General features: G+C 38.4%; 1 protein-coding gene across 3 annotated transcripts in view; it reads right to left on the bottom strand.

The window, feature by feature from the left end:
• LOC115212167 (HORMA domain-containing protein 1-like) overlaps positions 1-22,468 on the bottom strand; it is a 557,209-nt gene that overhangs the window by 94,556 nt on the left and 440,185 nt on the right. For all 3 annotated transcript variants that reach the window (XM_036502711.1, XM_036502710.1, XM_036502712.1), the window contains one exon: positions 9,547-9,642. In XM_036502711.1, the coding sequence (XP_036358604.1) occupies positions 9,547-9,642 (96 nt within the window). The remainder of the gene's footprint in view (positions 1-9,546; positions 9,643-22,468) is intronic.

Raw genomic sequence — 22,468 nt, 5'->3', positions numbered from 1 at the left:
CTGGGGTTTACTTTGTGGAGGGCGAAAAGGCCGTCATCGCGGTAAAGACCACCGGAGAGGCCTGTGAATAGGGTTTTCAGCCTATGGAGGATGAAAAGGCCCACTAGGTCACTTTTTCAGCAGAGTCGTTAGCACCCATGCTGACGTCGAAGGGGTCACAGATTTTTTGTTGATCCAGTGGGATCCGTCATAGAAAAGAAAAGTCTTACGTGCTTGGAGTATCACATCTTGCTCGACCTCGGTGATGGTGGAAGACCTCCTGGCGAAGTTAATCGCGTCGATCAGCAAGCTCTCCGATATGGAGGCGTAGTAATCCTCGATAATCCAGTTGTAGGAATCGGGTGTTGCTTTTATCAGGTAATCCTGGAACCAGGTTATTGCCTCGGAGGTCCTATTCCAGAGTGGAAGGGGTGAAGCTTCACGCATTTTTGGTAAAATCCTGTCCAGGATCTTCTTGCTGACGGATCCGATGTCAGACTTGGTTGGGTTAATCAAACGGACCGACGGTTTATTTTCGAAATGGTCTTTGTGGTCCTTCAGGTGAAGTGTGGGGACTTCACCCTCAGGGGTTCGGTTCGGTCATCGATTTTAAGGGAGGTGGCAATCACTTTCCCGGCTAAATTGGTTTCAGTTAGCGCTGCGTCGTCTACTTTCTTGTACTTAGCTGTGATGGCGTTATCGGCTAGTCTGTTGTAGGTATCCGGAGTCACCGCGTAAATATTTTTTGTCTTGTCCGAAGGGACATGGAGGTTCTTGGAGCTTTTCATTTTCGAAAGCTTCTCATTCAGTTCCGTTTGGAAAGGTAAGTTGACTCTCCTGAATTTGATGTTTTTTATCATGAGGAAGAGGTCTTCTTCAAACGGTTCAAGTAGGCTGTTGGTAGGAGGGGCCTTATTTGATTTGAAGCCGTACTTATCATTACTGGTAGATGCTACATCAGGATGGTCGAAGAAGAACGATCTCCATCGGATTCTTTTGATGAACTCATCAGTCCGTCTAATGAGGGCTTTTTGGTACTGTTTCCTTGGTGGGATAGTAATGTTCTTCAGGGAAGTGTCGAGGTCAATTCTTGTCAGCATTTTTTCTTGGTGATGGTTATAAGGGCACTAGGGTGTGCTAGGATATGTAGGTCCCGGGTTGATTCGGGGTTAACCACAGTAAATAAGGTACTCAATACATAGCAGAGTAAAATTAATTTATTATATAGAAGGAGCTTCTACAGGACTAGAACTGTTTCATTCAAGAGAAATCTTCAGGAAGCTAGTTAACAAGAATTGTATTGGCATTTACATTTAGGCAGGTTTAAAGGGGTGTTGGTGGGGGACTTTTTTTGGGGTAGGCATAGCGCAAAAAATCATACTTGGGGGAGTGGTCAAGGAGTCAGTGTTAAATTAGATAGGAGAATAATAAAAATAAAAAATAAAAATAAAAAATAAAAAATAAAAAATAAAATATAAAATATAAAAAATAAAAAATAAAAAAAAAAAAGAAAATAAAAAAATATAAAAAAAAAAAAAATAAAATAAAAATAAAAATAAAAAAATAAATATATATATATATATATATATATATATATATATATATATTATATATATATAAAGGGGGGAATAGAGTTTTAGGTAAATAAGGAGATTCTCACTTATACCTCTACACATACACACATATATACAATCACACATACATATACATATCTACACATACACATATATATGTATACATACACACACTCACTTGCATACACGTATACACACATGTATATACACACACGACCACACATATACATATACACACAGAAAAAATATATATACACATACACACACATCTACTCACATACACGCATACACACACAAATCCATACACACACATGCACACACAGCACACTAGTCCCTATATACACATATATACACATACACACATATATATACACCCACACATACACATACATACACATATATATACATACATACACATACATATACACATATATATACATACACATATATATATATATATATATACACATGTATATACATATGTGTACCCATGCATACCTACACATACACACATATATATATATATATACATATACAAATACAGACCCATTCCCTAATTTTAATTTTATTATCTTCGTTTATTACTTTTGTTATCTTTGGCCGCTTGGTCACAAACATCTTGGCTATGACAGCCAGACCATTTATCCGGCTACTGGAAAACATTACTCATTCACTCACGCACACTCTTTAGCACGTACACTCACTCATTCGTACACTCATACGCATACACGCACGCACGCGTTATATTCATACATACATACATCTACATACATCACGTATATACACATACGTACGCGTACCTACAGATTCATGTCTACACTCTTAGAAGGCTAGTCTATACATATACACCAATAAATATAATACACACACATACATGTACACCTACATACAAATACATACATGTACATATATATATATACATATATATATATATATATATACGCGTACCTACAGATTCATGTCTACACTCTTCGAAGGCTAGTCTATACTATACACCCATAAGTATAAATACACACACATACATACATGTACACCTACATACAAATACATACAAGTACATATATACATACATATATATAATATATATATATACACATATATACATATATATATTCATACTAACATGCATACTCAAAAAATAAGTAAATAGTAAAATATTATACGCGCAGTTATTCATACATGCATACTCAAAAAATAATTAAGTATATGTACGTGCAGTTACCTATTATATAGACGGATACATACATATAATAACTTACACACATAGATATATATATATATATATATACATATATATATATATATATATATATATATACACATACATACATACACACACATATATATAAATATATACATACACACATACACCTACATATACCATACACACATACATCACATATATATTATATATATATATATATATATATCATATATAATACACAGACACATACACATACATATACATACACACATACATATATAACACATACTTACACATGTACATATAAATACACACATAGATAACTCTACGTACCTACACATACATAAACACACGAGCGTACGCGCATATGTACATATACATATACCCATGCACACGCATATATATACATACATACATACACATACACACATGTATACACACACACTCACATACACATATATACATACACATATATATACACATATATATATATATGTATACATATATATATATATATATATATATATATATATATACACACACATATACATACACACACACATACACACACATATATATACATGTGTGCAAACATACATACATTCTCATACAAGCACACACACTTACATTTACATATATACACACACTTACACACATATATATACATACACACATACATATACACATACATATGCATACACACAAATATACATATATACATACATACATCTATACATATATACACCACACACACACACACACACACACGCACATACATATATATATATATATACATATACATACACACATATATATATATATATATACATATATATATATACACACATATATATTTTTTTACATACATACACGCACACACACACATAATACATGCGTATAATCCTACTATACCCATACATTTCTATACATATATACGATACACATCTACAAGCGTGCACATACAATATGTGAAAGGTCTTAGGAGAAAAGGTAATCGGGGGTGCTAGGGGGACGGTGGGATGGGGGGGGTTTTGTGGGTGGGGTGTCATCAATCTGGTTGCCGGGTAGGTCTATAGTTCTTGTAGTTCGCATACTTCTTATGCATACAATTTGGGGAGTGTTCTGAGATTTTGTTAAGGAGAGGGCCTTTGGCGAACAAGATCTCTAGGCTCTCCGATATGCAGAGGTCACAGCAGGTATGGCCTCCTGTGTACGAGCGCGCCTTCTGTAGTAGTTTCCACTTGGTCTTGAAGGGGATGGAATTCCTTTTAAGGTACCAGATGTGGGCGGCGAGGGTAGTTGGTGGTTGGATTTCCTGTCGCCGGAACGAGTTGTGTGTGCGTACCAACGGGTCTTAAAGCTGTTTGACGTCATTCCTATGTAGGATTTTCTTTTATCGTCAGGGCCTGATCTTACCTCGCATGTATATACTAGGTCCCTCTGTAGGCAGTTGTTGTTGAGGGGGCAGGTAGTTTTATCAGGGCAGTTGCAATTGCTATCGGACGTTGGATGGGCCTCGGAAAAAGTAGGTATGTTAAGTTTTTTCACATTGTTGTTGGCTAGGTTCCTGGCTAGATTGGGCGTGGTAGAGTAGGAGAGTCTAATAGTGTTCTTATTTAGGATAGTGTAGTACTTATGTTGGGTGGGGAAGTTTTCTGTAGGAGAGTGAAGAAGATTTTAGCTACAGGTGTAGCGACCTCACGGTTGAAGGGGGGTTGTACCAGCTAATGTGTCTTCGTCTATTTTTCCTGGTTGCGTGGGGCTATACTAGTATAGGTAATCTTATCTTTGAAGCCACTACGGGCCAGGGCCTCGTTGTAATAGGGGGCTGCGGCCTTAAAGATATCTTCCGTGGCGGACAGGCTAGAAATTCTAATTGAGACACTTTTTACTAGGTTATCTAATATATTTTTGGGTGGTTTGAATTAATATCTATATATTTAAGGGATTCATTCAGTTTGTGGTACGGGTAATAAAGTGAGGTTTTTAAGTCGAGGGTGACATCAAGGAAGTTAGCTTTAGTTAAGTTGGATTCTAAGGTAATCCTAAGGCCTAAGTTTTTAAAGAAGGTGTAAAGATTTTTCCGGAACCCATCCGTGGTCCTGGGGTTTACTTTGTGGAGGGCGAAAAGGCCGTCATCGCGGTAAAGACCACCGGAGAGGCCTGTGAATAGGGTTTTCAGCCTATGGAGGATGAAAAGGCCCACTAGGTCACTTATTTCAGCAGAGTCGTTAGCACCCATGCTGACGTCGAAGGGGGTCACAGATTTTTTGTTGATCCAGTGGGATCCGTCATAGAAAAGAATTCTCCTATCTAATTTAACACTGACTCCTTGACCACTCCCCCAAGTATGATTTTTTGCGCTATGCCTACCCCCAAAAAGTCCCCCACCAACACCCCTTTAAACCTGCCTAAATGTATAAATGCCAATACAATTCTTGTTAACTAGCTTCCTGAAGATTTCTCTTGAATGAAACAGTTCTAGTCCTGTAGAAGCTCCTTCTATATAATAAAATAAATATATATATATATATATATATATATATATATATACATACATTCACACACATATATATGAAGATACATATATCAAATGCATAATAAACATGCGGACAGATATGTAAATGTACATATAGAAATACAACCAAACAGACACACACACACACATGGATAAGCAGAAGGGAGAGGAGGAGAGTTCACTGAATTGTTATCATTCATGTACTGGAAAATGCAAATATGGTGTGGTGACAACCCACATATGCCGAATAATATATTATATAGGTGTGCATTTTTTATTATTGAATATTCTATTTCATATTTTCTTTTTCTTTCTTTTAATCTCCATTGGCTAGCGATGTTGCATGTTGCTGGTTTATCTTTCAGAATGAGGAGGTATGGTTGCAATAATGGACTTTGAGTTGGTTTTTGGAGGCTCCTATATATGCATATTTATGTTGTGGTGTGGTGATTATATACTTGTATATGATGTTTTTTTGCATGTATTTGTTCACGTGTATGTATTTTTCTTGTGACAGCTGCAATGATTTGCACTATTTTTATTTTTGTAGTTATTGGTGACATTTTGTTTTTGTGAAGTTCCAGTTGATTAGAAGTGTCTGGAGTGTTCTTGATATTACTGCCTGTTTTGTCAATTCTTTTTTAAGTTTTTGTTTGGATCCTATTATAACTGTTAGGGTTACTATTTATTGTGTTTATTTTTTGTGTTGTTTTGTTCTGTTTGTTCCTGGTCTGTGGCTGTTGTTTGCATGTATTTTTTTATTGTTGTATTTGTCTTTATAGTACTCCATGTTGTTGGATGTGGCATATGATATTTTCACTGTATGCTTGTTGAAGATACGATATTTATGTGTTTTAGGGAAGCATCTATCTAATGCTGCAAGGAATTGTTTACCAATCTTCGATGATATTTGCAATCTGAAAATTGGGTTGTACCATAAGAACTTGGAATTTTTATATTTTTGTTTGGTTCCAATAACCTATTTTGTGTGTTGTTGGCATTTTGTATGTCATTTTTGCTATTATTGTTATTATATTGGGTTTTGTTTATTTTTTCCTATCTTTTTATTGTGTCTTGGGTTTTTATTGTCATGCGTTTGTTGTTGTTTTTCATGTTGTATGTGTTTTCTACTTTAGGTGCTTGGGTATTAGTAGTATTTAGGGCTTCACCAGGTGATTTTTTTCCTTATACCCAACCATAGCTAGTGTTTCATTGCACGTTGAATATTGTCTCATTGGCTGATAGGCATGATATTTTAGTGGCTATGTTTTTTCAATAATATATATAATAATAATAATAATAAAAGGGTAAAATTAATTCATTCATTAATCAATCAATTAATTAATTATTAATTAATAATTTTACCAAGTAGTTCTGTATGTTAAAATAACCTTTTTAGGTAAAATTATACAAATATTCTATAATTATAAGCATAATTATAATCAGGGGTCAGCTAATTGCTTCACCATGCACTGAATTTAGAAATAAGAGTTAAAATGCTTTTCTGTTACCATAGAGATCTCCCAGACAGTAACACACTTTTTTACATAGGCAAAAAGAAAAAATATAGTATCTGGGAGATCTCTATGGTAGCAGAAAAGGCATTTTAACTCCTATTTCTAAATTTGATGTGTGGTGAAGCAATTAGTTAACCCCTGATTATGATTATGTTTATAATTATAGAATATTTATATAATTTTACCTGAAAAGGTTATTTTAACATACTGAACTACTTGGTAAAATTATTAATTAATTAATTGATTGATTGATTAATGAATTAATTAATTTTACCCTTTTATTATTATTGAAATTATAATTTATTCCCTGATCGAAAACTGCAGTTTCTGCAGGATTACTCATAACATACATGAGGATAAATATGTGGTCACATTTTGCTGTATATTTTTGAAAGTGTTGGTTAAATATCTGTTAAGCAATGACACTTGATTGCATACATATTTAATTCTAACACTCTCAAATTTATATCTTGAAATGCTGCACTTATGATGGGAAATAAGTAAATAAATATTACTTTACTTTAATCTTGAAACACGTATGTAGCTAATCTGAGTTGTATGGAGTTGTTATTTTTTCTTTTTGCTTATTTAAAAAAGTGTGTTACTGTCTGGGAGATTTCTATGGTAGCAGAAAAGGCATTTTAACTCCTATTTCAAAATTTGGTGCATGATGAAGCAATTAGCTGACCCCTGATTATAATTATGTTTATAATTATAGAATATTTGTATATATATATGTATATGTATATATATATATGTATATATATATACGTATATATATATAATATATATATATATATATATATATATATATTATATATATATATATATATACACACACACACACACATATATATATATACACACACACACATAGTTTTTCTCCTTTTTATATATAAATTTGTATGCACACACAAATACATACATACAAACACATGCATAATAATTTTACGTTCAACTTTCAATTGTAGGATGGCTAAATGAGTCTAATTATGAGCAGTGTTTTATGGCTGGATACCTTTCCTGTTGCAAATCCTTTCAACCACCTCTCACAAAATGCAAAAACATAGTGCATCTATGACACATGCAATATGTACACACACACACAAAGATATATATATATGTACATAATAATCATTATAATCATTAGAAGAATCATAAAATCCTTGTGATAGACATCTGTCCAGGGTTTCCTGGTGGGAATATTAATTTATTTTGGCATTTATCAAGCTGGTAAAACAATGACACTTTAGTAACTGCATTTGATGTAAGTGACTTTTGGTTGAGCATGCACATTTAGAAAAAGAAAAACAGTGAAACACAGGGGAGATAATTAATCATTATTATCATTTCCTGCCATCTCTGCCTGTGGCAGAATGCACACCGACATGATATAGCTGCATTCATAGTATTTATCTTTAGCAAAGGTATTAAGTGAAATCATGTCAAGGCCTGTCCATGCTGTGATGCTATTTCTCCATCTCTTAGGTTGCTGAGAGGATTGTTGCATGTCTCTTCTTGGGGTGTCTAAAAATTGAAAGATGGTTGTTGTATCTGGATTTAAATTTCCCTTCCATGGATTCAATATAACACTAGGTCTCTGCCCACGCATTGCCATAGTTTGCCAATACTTGTGCTTAATAAACAGTGGAGGATATATTACATGCTTGCTATAGAGGACATTTAGATTTACCTCTGCACATGCACACAGGGCAGGTCTGAGTCATTGGATTTTTATTGATATAGATCTTTACACTAGAGAGAGAGAGAGAGAGAGAGAGCGTGAATATGTGATTTTAAGTGTGCCTATTAAATAATCTTATAGTTGCTGAGAAAGTGATTATCTAATAAGAGTAAGAATCTTCTACCTACAATGCAGCATAATTAACTCAGCAAATTCAGAAATGGGTTTAACAGGCAAAAAATTTTAAGGAATATTGATAATAAAATTAAGGAATCTTTAAATCTGTTACAATGAACCAATAGTTAGTTCCTCGGTAATATCTTGGTTCAAATCCATCACAATAAAAGTAAAGCAAAATTCATATTGTGGATTTCTACCTGGTAATATCAGAATCACTGTTAAGTGATGTATTGGAGTTTGCATGTTTGTAACCATCAATGAGCATGTAATAAATCACATTAGGTATGCATGTACAACACTGTTATTTAGTGTCAGATGATAGCAGTGATGGTGCTGCTGCTACTGATAGTGATGATGATGATGATGATATTGTACATAGTCATTGATGTTAAATTCTTTTTTGGGAATGTGTTTACTCTGTAGGTCATATTTTCATTCTGGAGTGATAGAAGACTTCTTTCTGAATGAATGCCTTCATACTTGATGGAAAATTTCATAACAATTACAATTTTTTTTTAGCAAAAATAAAAGCAATATTTAATTTTTTAAAAAATTAATTGCATTGAGTAAATATTATTGTCCTACAAAGGATGATAAATTAAATGGGTTAGGTAATTCCCTTATGGAATGTAATATAGAAAAAGTAAATACTCTGCTTCATCTCAAATGATATTTAAAAATGACATCTAATCATATATTTTACTTGTAACTAACTTCGTGGTTTAACAGAAATTACACAAATTTATCCACTACATCTAGACACACATATTTTATATCTAAAATAATCAAAGAATGAAAGTGATAAAACAACGGATTGAATCCATGACAAAAGCATATCTTAAAAGAAATATAAAATTTGATTTTAATAGAAAATTATCTAAAAGTTTTACCGTAGAGAGGTTACTTTTCTTCTCAAATTGTGATTTCATTTTTGGGTGCTTTTCTGATAAAGATAAATCTTTGGTGTTTTGGGACAAAGTATCAACCTGGAACAAAAATTTATAAACATTTTGAAAATGAAATAATTGAATTAATCTCACTAGGATTATAATCAGGTTGCAAACAGGCTGTTGAAGACTTAATATTGCAACATTCTGTCTTTCAACTAAATACACCACCTTTAAAATTTAACTATGAGTATACATTTTGCAGAATTATTCAGTTAAATTTTAATGTCAACTTTTAAAATAAGTATGAAAATAATCACATTTAACAAAAAAAATGTTCAGAGCCAAGATAGAAATAATAAGCACCTTTAAGTATTTAGAAATATTTTCAGGAAGAAAGGTGCTGGGGGCTTGGGGATAGCTCTCCACATTTAATCATTCCATGTTTGAACTTCTCAGCATTATGATTTGAAATGTAAGGTCTATTCTAACCTGATGATGGAGGCTAGATTTATGCAATGTCGATGGCTTCAATTATGGCCGCATGTTGTAATGAACCACTTCTACCAACATTATGATGGATCTCTGAGAAACAGCTGTTGGACTTATAACATCTTTCTTCCTCCCTTTTAATGTTCAATGTCATTTGTACTGTGCAAATTAGATCTATTAATATAAACATCTCTATATTTATACTTAAATATTCATCATATATATGTGTGTAGTGAGATTGTAGAGATGCTTGAAAGGAGACAAGAGGTAAGATGGAGAGGAGCTTCAGCCAGGGTCCTCACAGGCAAGGCACATAGGTATAAAATCTTCTGGCAAGGTAACATGGATGGAGCAGGCATACTCATCATCATCATTTAGTGTCCGCTTTCCATGCTAGCATGGGTTGGACGGTTCAACTGGGGTCTGGGAAGCCAGAAGGCTGCACCAGGCCCAGTCTCATCTGGCAGTGTTTCTACGGCTGGATGCCCTTCCTAATGCCAACCACTCCATGAGTGTAGTGGGCGCTTTTTACGTGCCACCCGCACAGGTGCCAGACAGGGCTGGCAAACGGCCACGGACGGATGGTGCTTTTTACATGCCACCGGCACGGGGGCCAGGCAGGGCTGGCAATGGCCACGATTGGATGGTGCTTTTTACCAGCACGGAGGCCAGTCGGTGCAGCACTGGCAACGGACACGGTTGGGTGGTGCTTTTTACGTGCAGAAAAATGGGTGGATAAGGTCATAGAGGTTGTCAGATAAGTGATAGAATGCTTAAGCTCAGGCTAGTCCTGCAGAACAGCACAGTTACAATTATCTCTGCCTATACCTTACAAGAGGGACTACCAAATGATCAGAAGGACCATTTTTATGATATCCTTCTACAGGATACCTCAAAGACAATTGGCAATGACCTCGTTTTTGCAACTGGAGATTTTAATGGGCATGTTAGGCGGAAATCTGGTATCTTCACTGGTGTTCATGGGGGCCATGGTATTGGTTCCCGAACAATGAGGGGACTAGGCTACTGGAGTTCTGTGATGCATGTAACCTTCTAATCTGCAACACAAAGTTCAGGAAACCAGATAGCCACCTGATAACCTATCAATCAGGTGACTCTGCTAGCCAGACTGATTTCATCCTTACCAGTCAGCAGAATGCAGGGTTGCTCTTAAATACAAAGACCCTCCCAGGTGAAGAATGCACCCCCCAGCATAGACTAGTCATTAGAGACTTTCAACTCGAGACAAGAAAGAATCCAAGAAGCAGACCAATCCAGAAGAGAAGGATTTGGAAGCAAAAGAACCTTTCTCATGGTTAGAGATTTAGAGACATCCTTATCAAGAAATTTGATGAGAAGGAGGAGCTACAGTCCTCGGACATAGAAGGTAGCTGGAAAATCCTATGGGAAATCTGTGTTTGGTGCAAAGTCCCTTCCAGACCTAGAGTAATATGGTAGACAAGGCCATTAGAGCAAAGAAACAGGCCTGGAAAGCCTGGAAGGGTGGGGGTAGCAGGGAACCATACCAGATAACCAAAAGGGAGGCTGAATAACAGGTATACATAGCCAAGGACGAAGCAGAAAAGAAGCTTGTCAATGTCCAGCAACGTGAGGACCAAAGAACTGAAGTATTTTGGATTGCAAGACAGTATGTGAGAGAAAATTGTGATGTCACAGGAGAGAAATGTGTCCACATGGATGATGGTGCACTTGCTTTTAATGATTCAGAAAAGAAAGAGGATTGGAGAAGCCATTATGAAAGACTGCTGAATGTGGAGAATGAATGGGAGGAGGAGAGCCTACCAAATGTTAATCCAGTAGAGGGACCAGCTATCTGAATAGACAGCACCCTGGTAGATAAAGCAATTAAGGGTATGAAGCAAGGAAAAGCCCCCGGCCTATCAGGAATCACTGCTGAGATGCTTAAAACATCTGTTGGTGTGCGCTATGGCCTAGTCACCCGTATTGTAAACCAGGTAGTTCATGATGGAGTCATACCCAATGACTGGTGTAGCAGCACCATAGTCAACAGCTACAGAGGTAAAGGTGATGCTTTAGATAGAAATAACTACAGGCATATCAAACTGCTGGATCAGGTGATGAAGGTCACAGAGAGGGTCATAGCCCAACTAATTAGGGAGAGAGTCTGCTTAGATGAGATGCAGTTCAGTTTTGTGCCAGGTAGAAGCATCACTGATGCAATATTCTTGGTACGGCAACTGCAGGAGAAATATCTAACCAAAGACAAACCTCTATATTTGGCTTTTGTGGACTTGGAGAAAGGATTCTCCAATCCCTTATCTGGTGGGTGGTGCAGAAACTGGGGATTGACGAATGGTTAATAAGGGCTGTACAGGCCCTATACAGAGATGCCATTAGTAGGGTTAGGAGTGGCAATGAGTATAGTGAAGAATTCCGAGTAGAAATAGGGGTCCACCAAGGATCAGCCCTCAGCCCCGTCCTATTCATCATAGTCCTCCAGGCAATAACAGAGGAATTCAAGACAGGTTGCTCCTGGGAGCTCCTTTATGCTGATGACCTGGCCCTCATAGCAGAATCACTATCAGAACCTGAGAAGAAATTTCAGGATTGGAAGCAAAGTTTAGAATTGAAGGGCCTTAGAGTCTATGTTGCAAAGACCAAAGTTTTAGTAAGTAGGAAGGCGAACACATCACACACCTCTTCAAGTAGGTGGCCTTGCTCAATCTATAGAAAAGGTATTGGTAGAAACTCCATAAGATGTACCAAGTGTAAGCTATGGACACGTAAGAAGTGCAGCAACATCAAAGGAAGATTAACTGGGAAGATAGCTTCCGTGTGTGGCCGATGCACAGGTGCTCAGAAAACAGATTCCATCACATGCCAGGGGGAGAAACTAGAAATAGTTGATAGCCTCCGCTACCTAGGTGACCAAGTCTGTAGTGGAGTGGATGCTCAGAGTGTGTTAACACTAGAATAAGAATAGCCTGGTTCAGAAAGCTTCTACCCCTACTGGTGACAAAGGGCTTCTCGCTCAGAGTGAAAGGTAGATTGTATGATGCATATGTGCGAACTGCCATGCTTCACAGCAGTGAAACATGGGCCATGACTGTTGAGGACATGCATAGGCTCGAAAGAAATGAAGCTAGCATGATCCACTGGATGTGTAATGTCAGTGTACACACACGACAGAGTGTAAGTGCCCTGTCAGAAATGTTAGACATATGAAGCCTCGGATGTGGTGTGCAAGAGAGACATTTGCATTGGTATGGCCATGTACTGCGGAGGGATGAGGAGAGCTGTGTGAAGAAGTGCCAGTTGGAAAAAGTGGAAGGAATCTGGGGTAGAGGGAGACCCAGGAAGACATGGGATGAGGTGGTAAAGTATGCCCTTCGAACGTTGGGCCTCATAGAGGCAATGACAAAAGACCAAGACCTCTGGAGGTATGCTGTGATTGAGAAGACCCGGCAAATAAAGTGAGTTTACAGCTATAACCACACCAGCATCACATAACCAGCCCACTCAAAAGTACCTTGGATTGTAGGGCAACATGCCGTGCTTGAGGAGACCTATTGAGTCATTGAGTCAAGTACATCAATATCAAAATCAAATCAAATTACAATCAAATGGAAATTGTAGTTCTGGTGGCACGTAAAAAGTACCATTCGAACGTAGCTGATGTCAGTGCTGCCCTGACTGGCATCCATGCCAGTGGCACGTGAAAGGCATCCCCTACACTCACTGAATGGTTTGCGTTAGGAAGGGCAGCCAGCTGTAGAAACACTGCCAGATCAGATTGGGGCCTGGTACCGCCTCCTGGCTTCTCAGACCCCAGTCAAACCATCCAACCCATGTCAGCATGGAAAACAGACATTAAACAACGATGATGATGATGATGATAAACAAAACATTCAAACACTAAGATTTGAAATAAGATGTCACTATGGTTATTGTCATCAGTGGATAAAATTTAAAATTGAAGGTATCAACAGTAGCAACACAGATGGTTCTCAGGCAAAAAGCAAGCTATAAATTACAAATTAGTATGAAGAGTAAGGATGCAGAAAAGCATCAACCTGCTAGAAATAAGAGCTGAAGTCTTAATTAAACCACCGTAAAGCACCAGGATAACAGAGAAATAACATGCTTTTTGCCTGCGAACCACCTATGTTACTACTGTTGATACCATCAATTTAAAATTTTATCCAGAAATGATATTAACAATAGTAGCATCTTATTTCAAATCTTAGTGTTTGAATGTTTTGTTTATAGATAATTTACACCATGTGCTGTGTTTTTGGCACAAAACAAAACCAGTACACTAGCAGAGTTTAACGTAATGGTATTGAATTTTTACTAGGTGATCTACACTGAAGAGTCTCAAGGATTAAATTTCCAAAAACTGAAACCTGGGTACGTGGATGTCCTAAACTGCATAATCTTTCATAGTTGTGCTTTTGAATGTATTAATTCTTTCCGTTTCCTCGCCTGTTATTTTTCTGTTGTCCGGGTGCTTTACGGTGGTTTAATTAAGACTTTAGCTCTTAGCAGGTTGATGCTTTTCTGCATCCTTACACTTCTTGCTAATTTATAATATATATATATATATATATATTATTACAAAAAAAAAACAAAAGACGAAGACAGGTGGTGTACAAAACAAACAGATGTATTAGTATAACGCTCAGGAAAATAAAAAGTCTTTTACGTTTCAAGCCTACGCTCTTCTACAGAAAGGGACACAGAAAAAAACGAGGAGAGAAACAGGGAGGGAAAAAAATATGTGTAGTGGCTAACGATCTATCATGGCGACTAGTGCTGGACAGAAGGACAAGAGTGCTAAAAGTAGGGGAGATAACAAAGTAAAGATGACCCCCAACACAAAGGTGCGTGTGTGTATAAGAGAGTATGTATGTGCATGTGAAAGAAGGCTGGTGGTCTGGACGTGTGCGTGTATGTATGTGTAGGTGTGAAAATGTGGGGATGGTCAGTGCTGGTGTGTGGGTGGTGTGTTGTGATGTGATGTGAAATGTTGTATGGAATAGTTTGGTATGGTGTGATGTTGTTGGGAGGTGGGGGAGGCGAGAGTGGGGAAAGCACGGGTGGGGTGTGGGTTCGGCTGAGGGTTGGGGTAGAGTAGGGGCGTGGGGGTAGGCAGAGGGTGGGGTTTGTGGGTAGGCAGAGGGTGGGGGTAGAGGTAGGGTATATGGGCGAAGGTGTAGGGGATAGGATGGGGGATGGGAAGGATAGGGAATGTGGAGTAGGAGTGCATAGGAGTGGGGTGGGCTTATGGGGAGGGTTGACAATGACGGGGGAGTGAGGTGGGTATGTGAGGGGAAAGAGTAAGAGAGAAGAGAGAAGAGAGAAAGAAAGTAAGAGAGAAGAGAGAAAGAGAGGGTGAAAGAATAAGAGAGAAGAAAGAGAGTAAAAGAGAAGAGAGAAGGGGAAAAGAGAAGTGAGAAAGGGAGTGAGAGAGAAGAGGGAAGAGAGAAAGAGAGTAAGAGAGAAAGAAAGAAGAGGGAAAGAGAGTACGAGAGAAAGAAAGTAAGAGAGACGAGGGAAAGAGAGTAGGGTGAAAGAGAAGTAGGAGTCGGGGCAAGAGAGGAGAGTTGGGTGAGAGGAAGTAGGTGGGAGGGGGAGAGAGAGGCAGGGGGATGAGATTAGATGAAGAGGGGAGGAGAGTTGAGCCCAAAAGGTGTAAAGGAGCGAAGCGAGAAGATTAATCCCTGTTCATAGCGCAAACAGGAGTCAGGATGGCCTCTGTGCAAGAACAATCTGAACACGGACAGGTGTTGCAAAGAGTGACCGGTAGAGCGGAAATGGCGAAAGACTGGGGTGTCATTGCCGAGGCGGATGTCTCGGAGGTGTTCCGTGAACCGGTCAGCCAAGTGGCGTCCCATTTGTCCGATGTACAGAGAATGGCAGAGAGAGAGAGCAATAGCTGATATTGGTGGAGGTACAGGTGAAGGAGTCGGTGATACGATAGGGTCGATGATGGGTGCTGGTGAGAAGGGTGGTGTTAGAGAGGTATGGGCAAGTGCGGCAGTGTGGGCGGGAGCAGGGGAACAAGCCAGGTTGGAGGTAGGGTTGGGGAAGAAGCTGTGGACGAAGAGGTCTCGTAGGTTGTGGGCTCGTTTGAAGGAGGGGAGGGAGAGGTAGGGTGGTGGGTGGTAGGTGAGGGGAAAAGGGAGGCAGGAGACTGCAGGGCGGGTTCGGGGGGAGAGAGCAGATGCACAGTCCATGGAACATGCTCTGGTAAGGGCAGTGTGGATAGTGATGAGGGGATATCCACGTAGGATGAAGTGGCGAGCCTTGAGTTGAGACTGAGTCTCTAAGTCATGGTCGTCACTACTGAGCCTGCGTAGACGGAGGAATTGGGAATAGGGGATGGAAAGCTTGGTGTGTTTGGGATGGGAGGAGGAGAAGTTGAGGTATGAGTGTGAGTCTGTGTGTTTGTAGTGGATGGAGGTGGTAAGAGTGGAGTGGTGAATGCTGACCGAAATGTCAAGAAAGGAGACAGAGGTGTCAGAGATAGTGCAGGAGAAGTGGAGGGCAGGATGGAAAGATTTGACAAAAGAGAGGAAGGAGTCTAGATGTTTGCGGGAGAGTGAGGTGGCACCAATACAGTCGTCAATATAACGACCATATAGTTCGGGAGTGAGACCAGTGAAACTCGAGAATATTTGAGCCTCCACATAGCCAACAAACAGGTTCGCATAGTTGGGGCCCATTCTCGTTCTCATGGCTACTCCCGAGACCTGCTGGTAGAAATCACCCGCAAACGAGAAGCAGTTGAGTGAGAGGACAAGTTCGGCCAGACGAACGAGTGATGGAGGTGTCGGGTTGGGGATTGGGGCGGAGGTCCAGGAAGTGTTTCAGTGTACACAGCCCCTCGTGGTGAGGGATCACAGTGTAGTGACTCTGGATGTCCAGAGTAAAAAGTAGTTTAGAGGGGCCAGGAGGGCAGGAGAAAGAGTTGAATAAACGAAGAGCATAGTTGGTGTCATAGATGTGAGAAGGGAGAGAAGCCACTAGGGGGGCAAGGACACGGTCGAGATATTTGGAGATAAGCTTGGTGTGGCAGTTACAGGCGGAGACGATGGGGCAGCCAGGGTTGTTGAGTTTGTGGATTTTGGGGAGGAAGTAAATGGTGGGGGTGCGGGGGGTCGGACAATGAGGTTGGAGGTGGTGTGGGGGAGACGGGAGGACGAGATGAGGTCATGGATGGTAGAGGAGACCATCTGTTGGTAGCTGGGCGTGGGGTCAGAGGGCAATAGAAGGAGGTATCATGAAGTTGGTGGAGAGCTTTGGCTTTATAGATGTCCGCGCGCCATACCACCACTGCTCCACCCTTATCAGCTGGTTTTATAACAATGTTAGTGCGCTGTTGGAGGGAACGAAGAGCCAAGAGTTTGGCTGGGGAGATGTTGAGATGACAGGGACACCTGGAGAAGTTGAACAGCGCACTGGCAGGTGCCTGCAAAAAGGTCAACTGCTTGGAACTGGCCAGGAGCAGGTGTCCACAGTGATGGTCGGCGGCCCAGGTCAGTGAAGCAGTCATCCTCGTTTGATGCAGGCAGAGTGTCGCAGAAAAGCACACAGAACCTAACCTGGCACACAAAGCTGTGGATATCAGCACGAGTCTGAAATTCATTACAGAATGGAGTGAGGGGGTGAAAAAGCAGACCCCTACTGAGGATGGAGCATTCTGCCACAGACAGGGGAAGATCAGGGGGAATGGTAACAACAGACTGAAGTGGAGAAGGGATGGATGGAATATGGGGTGGATAGGGTGGAGGTAAGAGGGGTATATATATATATATATATATATATATATATATATGTATATATATATGAATATATTTATATATATATATAGAGAGAGAGAGGCAGCAAGCTGACTGAAACAGCATGCCAGGCAAATGTTCTGAGTCCAAATTCTGCTGAGGTCAGCTTTACCTTTCATTCTTTTGGAATCAATAAATTAAGGACCAGTTGCATACTGGGGTTTGATCTAATTGATTGGCCTCCTCCCCCCAAAATTTCGGGCCTTGTGCCTAAAGTAGAAAAGAATTTTGTTTTATATATATAGAGAGACACATATATATATATAGACTCATATATACATATTTAGATACACATGTACACACACACACACACACACAATGCATATCTCTATATTATAATTCTGAAATGCAAAAAGTTTGTCTGGTTTTGGCATTGAGAATGGGTTAAAGGCCACTAGATCCTGTCAGATTGACTCCAAAATTTACAGGGACATGTAAAATGAGGTGAGGATGTGAGTGGGCTAGGTTAGAAATCCCCATCTTAAAAGGTGTCGTTGCTAGGGCCAAAAACGCACACTTTGATAAGTCTACTCCCATTCTTTTATGTGTCTGTCTTCCTCCATCTCTCTCTCTTTCCCCCCTTCCTTTCACCTTCTCTCTATAACGTTGTTTCACAGCGTCTACCTCCCTTCCCTTCACATTCTCTCTATAACGTCTACTATCTTTCCTCCGTCGCCAACACTGTCACTCTCTCTCTCTCTCTACGTCTGTCTGCATTCATAGAGAGAATTATCATCGCCACAACCACCGCATAATCATGAGAACAAATATTATGAATCAGATATTTATTGAGTTAATTTATATGTGTGTGTGTGTGTTCTATATATAAATATGTATATATAATGTATATATACAAAGTGTATATATCTGTATTTATATATATGTTTATATACAAAGTGTATATATCTGTATTTATATATATGTATATATATATACGTATATATATATATATATATATATATATATATATATATATATATATATAATATATATATATAATTTGTATACATAATGCGTACACACACACACATTTTTTCCTCAAAAGAAAAGCATGACAAAATTCCTCATCTTATAAAATGTGGCCCGAGTAGACCCGAATGAAATCGGATTATATTAATCAAAATGTGAAAAAAATAGTTGCCATGCAAACTCGCCAGCACTTTTAACATAGGTGTGCATATTTAGGGTCTAAATGGGGCTGGAAGGGGATTAAAATTTACAGGAGCAGGTGTTTAGGAATTCGGGTGTTAGTAAATGTGGTAGGATTCAGTTGAAAATTTGCACACCTATGTTAAAAGTCCTGGCAAGTTTGCACGGCAACTTTGAGTTTGCTCAATTGAAAGGTGTGGCCTCTAGGGCAAAATTCAACATCATTAAAGTGTGGCCCGCGTAGACCCGAATGAAATTGAGTTATAATACCGAAACAAATAAAACAATGATAAACTTTTTTAATCCCGAGCAAGACCAGGTTTCTCTGCTATCTATATATATAAAAGAGGCTTTGGGTCAAAATTGTGTGCACGTTTTGCTACGTCAGAGGTTGGCGGCCACACCAGTGGTCGGATCGAGCTGAAAATTGACACAGGCATAGAAGGCGTGATGAGTTGAGTAGGTTAAAACTCACTATCTGGAAAGATGCGGTTGCTATGCTGAGAAGATTCAAGGGGGCTCTAAACCCCTCCAGATTGGCGCGATTGGTATCTAATCCTATCTATAAAATGAAGAAGGCGAACGTAGACACAGATTGGATTTTTATGTAAAAAGGGGTCTAAATGGGGCTGGAAGGGGATTCAAATTTACAGGAGGGGGTAACTTGAGGAGGGAAATTGATTGGGAGATGTTTTGTGGCTCTACAGTGGTTGCTTTGGTGTGAAAACTGGGACTTTATTGATTTGGGGGGACACTTGATGGTCTAGATCGGACACCTTTTGCCCGATTTCAATCAAATTTTCAACATGGTAAAGTGGAAGCGGATTTGTAATTTAAACGTGGAAATCTAAATTTTTTTATAAATGGCAGAAAGATAGATAGAGAAAGATAAAGAGTAAGAGAAAGTGAGGGAAGATCCAAGAGAAAGGAAAGTGGAAAATGAGAAAGGATAGAGAAACAAAGAGGGAGAATGTGGCGATAAGAAACAGAAAGGAAGCAACAGAAAGTAACAACCTCAACCTCACCCGCGCGTAGAGCGGGTCACCTTAAGCTAGTCAATATCTATAAATCTGAAATGCGAAAAGTTTGTTTGTCTGGATTTGGCATTGGAACGGGGTTAAAGGCTACTAGATCCCGTCGGATTGACTCCAAAATTTACAGGGACATGTAAAATGAGGTGAGGATGTGAGTGGGCTAGGTTCTTAAAAGACGTGGTTACTAGGGGAAAAAACACACACGTTGACAAGTCTTCTCTCATTCTCTTATCTGCCTGTCTTCCTTCGTCTCTCTCTTTCCTCTCTTCCATTCACTTTCTCGCTATAACGTCGTTTGACAGTGTCTACTATCTTTCTCCCGCCACCTTCACTCTTTCTTCCACATCCTCTCTCTCTCTCTTTCTAAGTCTGTCTGCATTCATAGAGAGAACTATTATCGGCACCACCACCACACAATCATGAGAACAAATATTATGAATCAGATATTTATTGGGTTAATTTATATGTGTGTGTGTGTTTGATCTATATATAAATATGTATATATAATGTATATATACAAAGTGTATATATCTGTATTTATATATATATATATAATTTGTATACATTTGTATATATAATGCATACACACACACACACACATATATATATATATATAATGGGTATATATGTACATATATATATATATATATATATATATATATATATATATATATATATATATATATATATATATGGATAGATAGATAGATAGATAGATAGATAGATAGATAGATAGATATAATGTGTGCATTATGTGGTCAGTTGAGCTGAAAATATGTACACCTATGCTAAAAGTGCTGGCGAGTTTGCATGGCAACTATTTTTTTCCTCAAATGAAAGGCATGACCTCTAGGAGAAAATTCCTCATCTTATAAAATGTGGCCCGAGTAGACCCGAATGAAATTGGGTTATATTAACCAAAATGTGAAAAGGGGTCTAAATGGGGCTGGAAGGGGATTAATATTTACAGGAGCGGGTGTTTAGGAATTCTCTGTTACATCAAGCTAAAAAATTTGCACCAGCCTTTAAATCTTCAGTGTGTTGCCGTCCATGATGAAGAAGTTTTGAACGCTTGTCATGGTGAGTCTATTGTCGTGAGAAAGAATCACTTCAAAACTTAGTGTTTAGAAATTTTTGTTTTACATCAAGTTCAACATTTTACACCAGCCGTTAATCTGCCACTATGTTACTGTCCGTCGTTAAGAAATGCCAGCCATGGTGACTCTACTATCCTCAGATTCTATCCCTTCAAATTTTGGCTTCCAATATTTTTTTTATTTTTATTCAGCTCGCAAGTTCATCTGTCCCTTTTAAATGTTAGTGCTTTGCTGTCTGCCTTGAAGCAGACCTTTCCCTTGTCACTGCCTGATATTTATGATTGATCTTTCAAAATATTTTTTTTCTCAACTTACTCAAGATCTTTTGTTGTTTATAAATTGGAGATAGATAGATAGAGAAAGATAGACAGTAAGAGAAAGCAAGGGAGAGTCCGAGAGAAAGGAAGAGTAAGAGAGTGGGAAAGTGAGAGAGAGAAAGGAGTGAGAAACAAAGAGGGAGAATATGGTGATAAAAAACAGAAAGGAAGCAACAGAAAGTAGCAACCACACTCTTACCCATGCGTAGAGCGGGTCACCTTGAGCTAGTATATATATAACATAACAAAAAGGAGAGAGAGAAAGTAAATGTAATAATGAGCGTAGTGTTTTATATATTTGCATATATATATATTTATCCAAAATCACGCAGAGTAGTATAAGTGAAGAGAGAGGTGATAAAAATATTAATTCAGTGAAGGAGAATAAGTGAGGGTAATAACTCTGACTGAGAGGGAGTGAGAGAAAGTAATAGCAATGAGAGAGAGGAAGTGGCAAAGAGCGCATCATGTATCTTCTGTTTTTCTCCTTCACAATATATGACTGAGAAAGGAAGGGGTGATAGATGAATAACAAAGGAAGGGGTGAAAAAATAAAAATCAGCATTTCAACTGTGTGAGTATATGTGTGTGTATGTAAAAGGAGGTGTGTGTGTGTGTGTGTGTGTGCAATGGAAGTGGTATGGTGAATATTCAATGCTGAAAGGAAAAATCAAACAGTGTTTCAACTCTGTGTGAGTATATGTGTGTATGTGTGTGCATGTACAAGGGAAGTATGTGAATATTTATATCTGTGATTATTATGTACCTTATTTTGTAGCTTATTTATATATAAAATAATACAACTAGCTGTCATTTTTGATGGCATAGGGTCGGCTAGTATAATTATAATGCACTGTTAATATATTAAACAAATATAAGTTTAGTTATGAATATTTGGGAATATACACTCATCATTTTCAAGTACATATGGTTATTTGAGAGAAAGTATATATATATATATATATATATATATATATATATATATATATATACTTACATACATACATATA

Source organism: Octopus sinensis, linkage group LG5 (assembly GCF_006345805.1).
Source record: "Octopus sinensis linkage group LG5, ASM634580v1, whole genome shotgun sequence".
Taxonomy (NCBI): Eukaryota; Metazoa; Mollusca; class Cephalopoda; order Octopoda; family Octopodidae; genus Octopus; species Octopus sinensis.
Note: the sequence above shows the minus strand (reverse complement) of the source record. Positions and strands in the feature narration are given on the sequence as shown.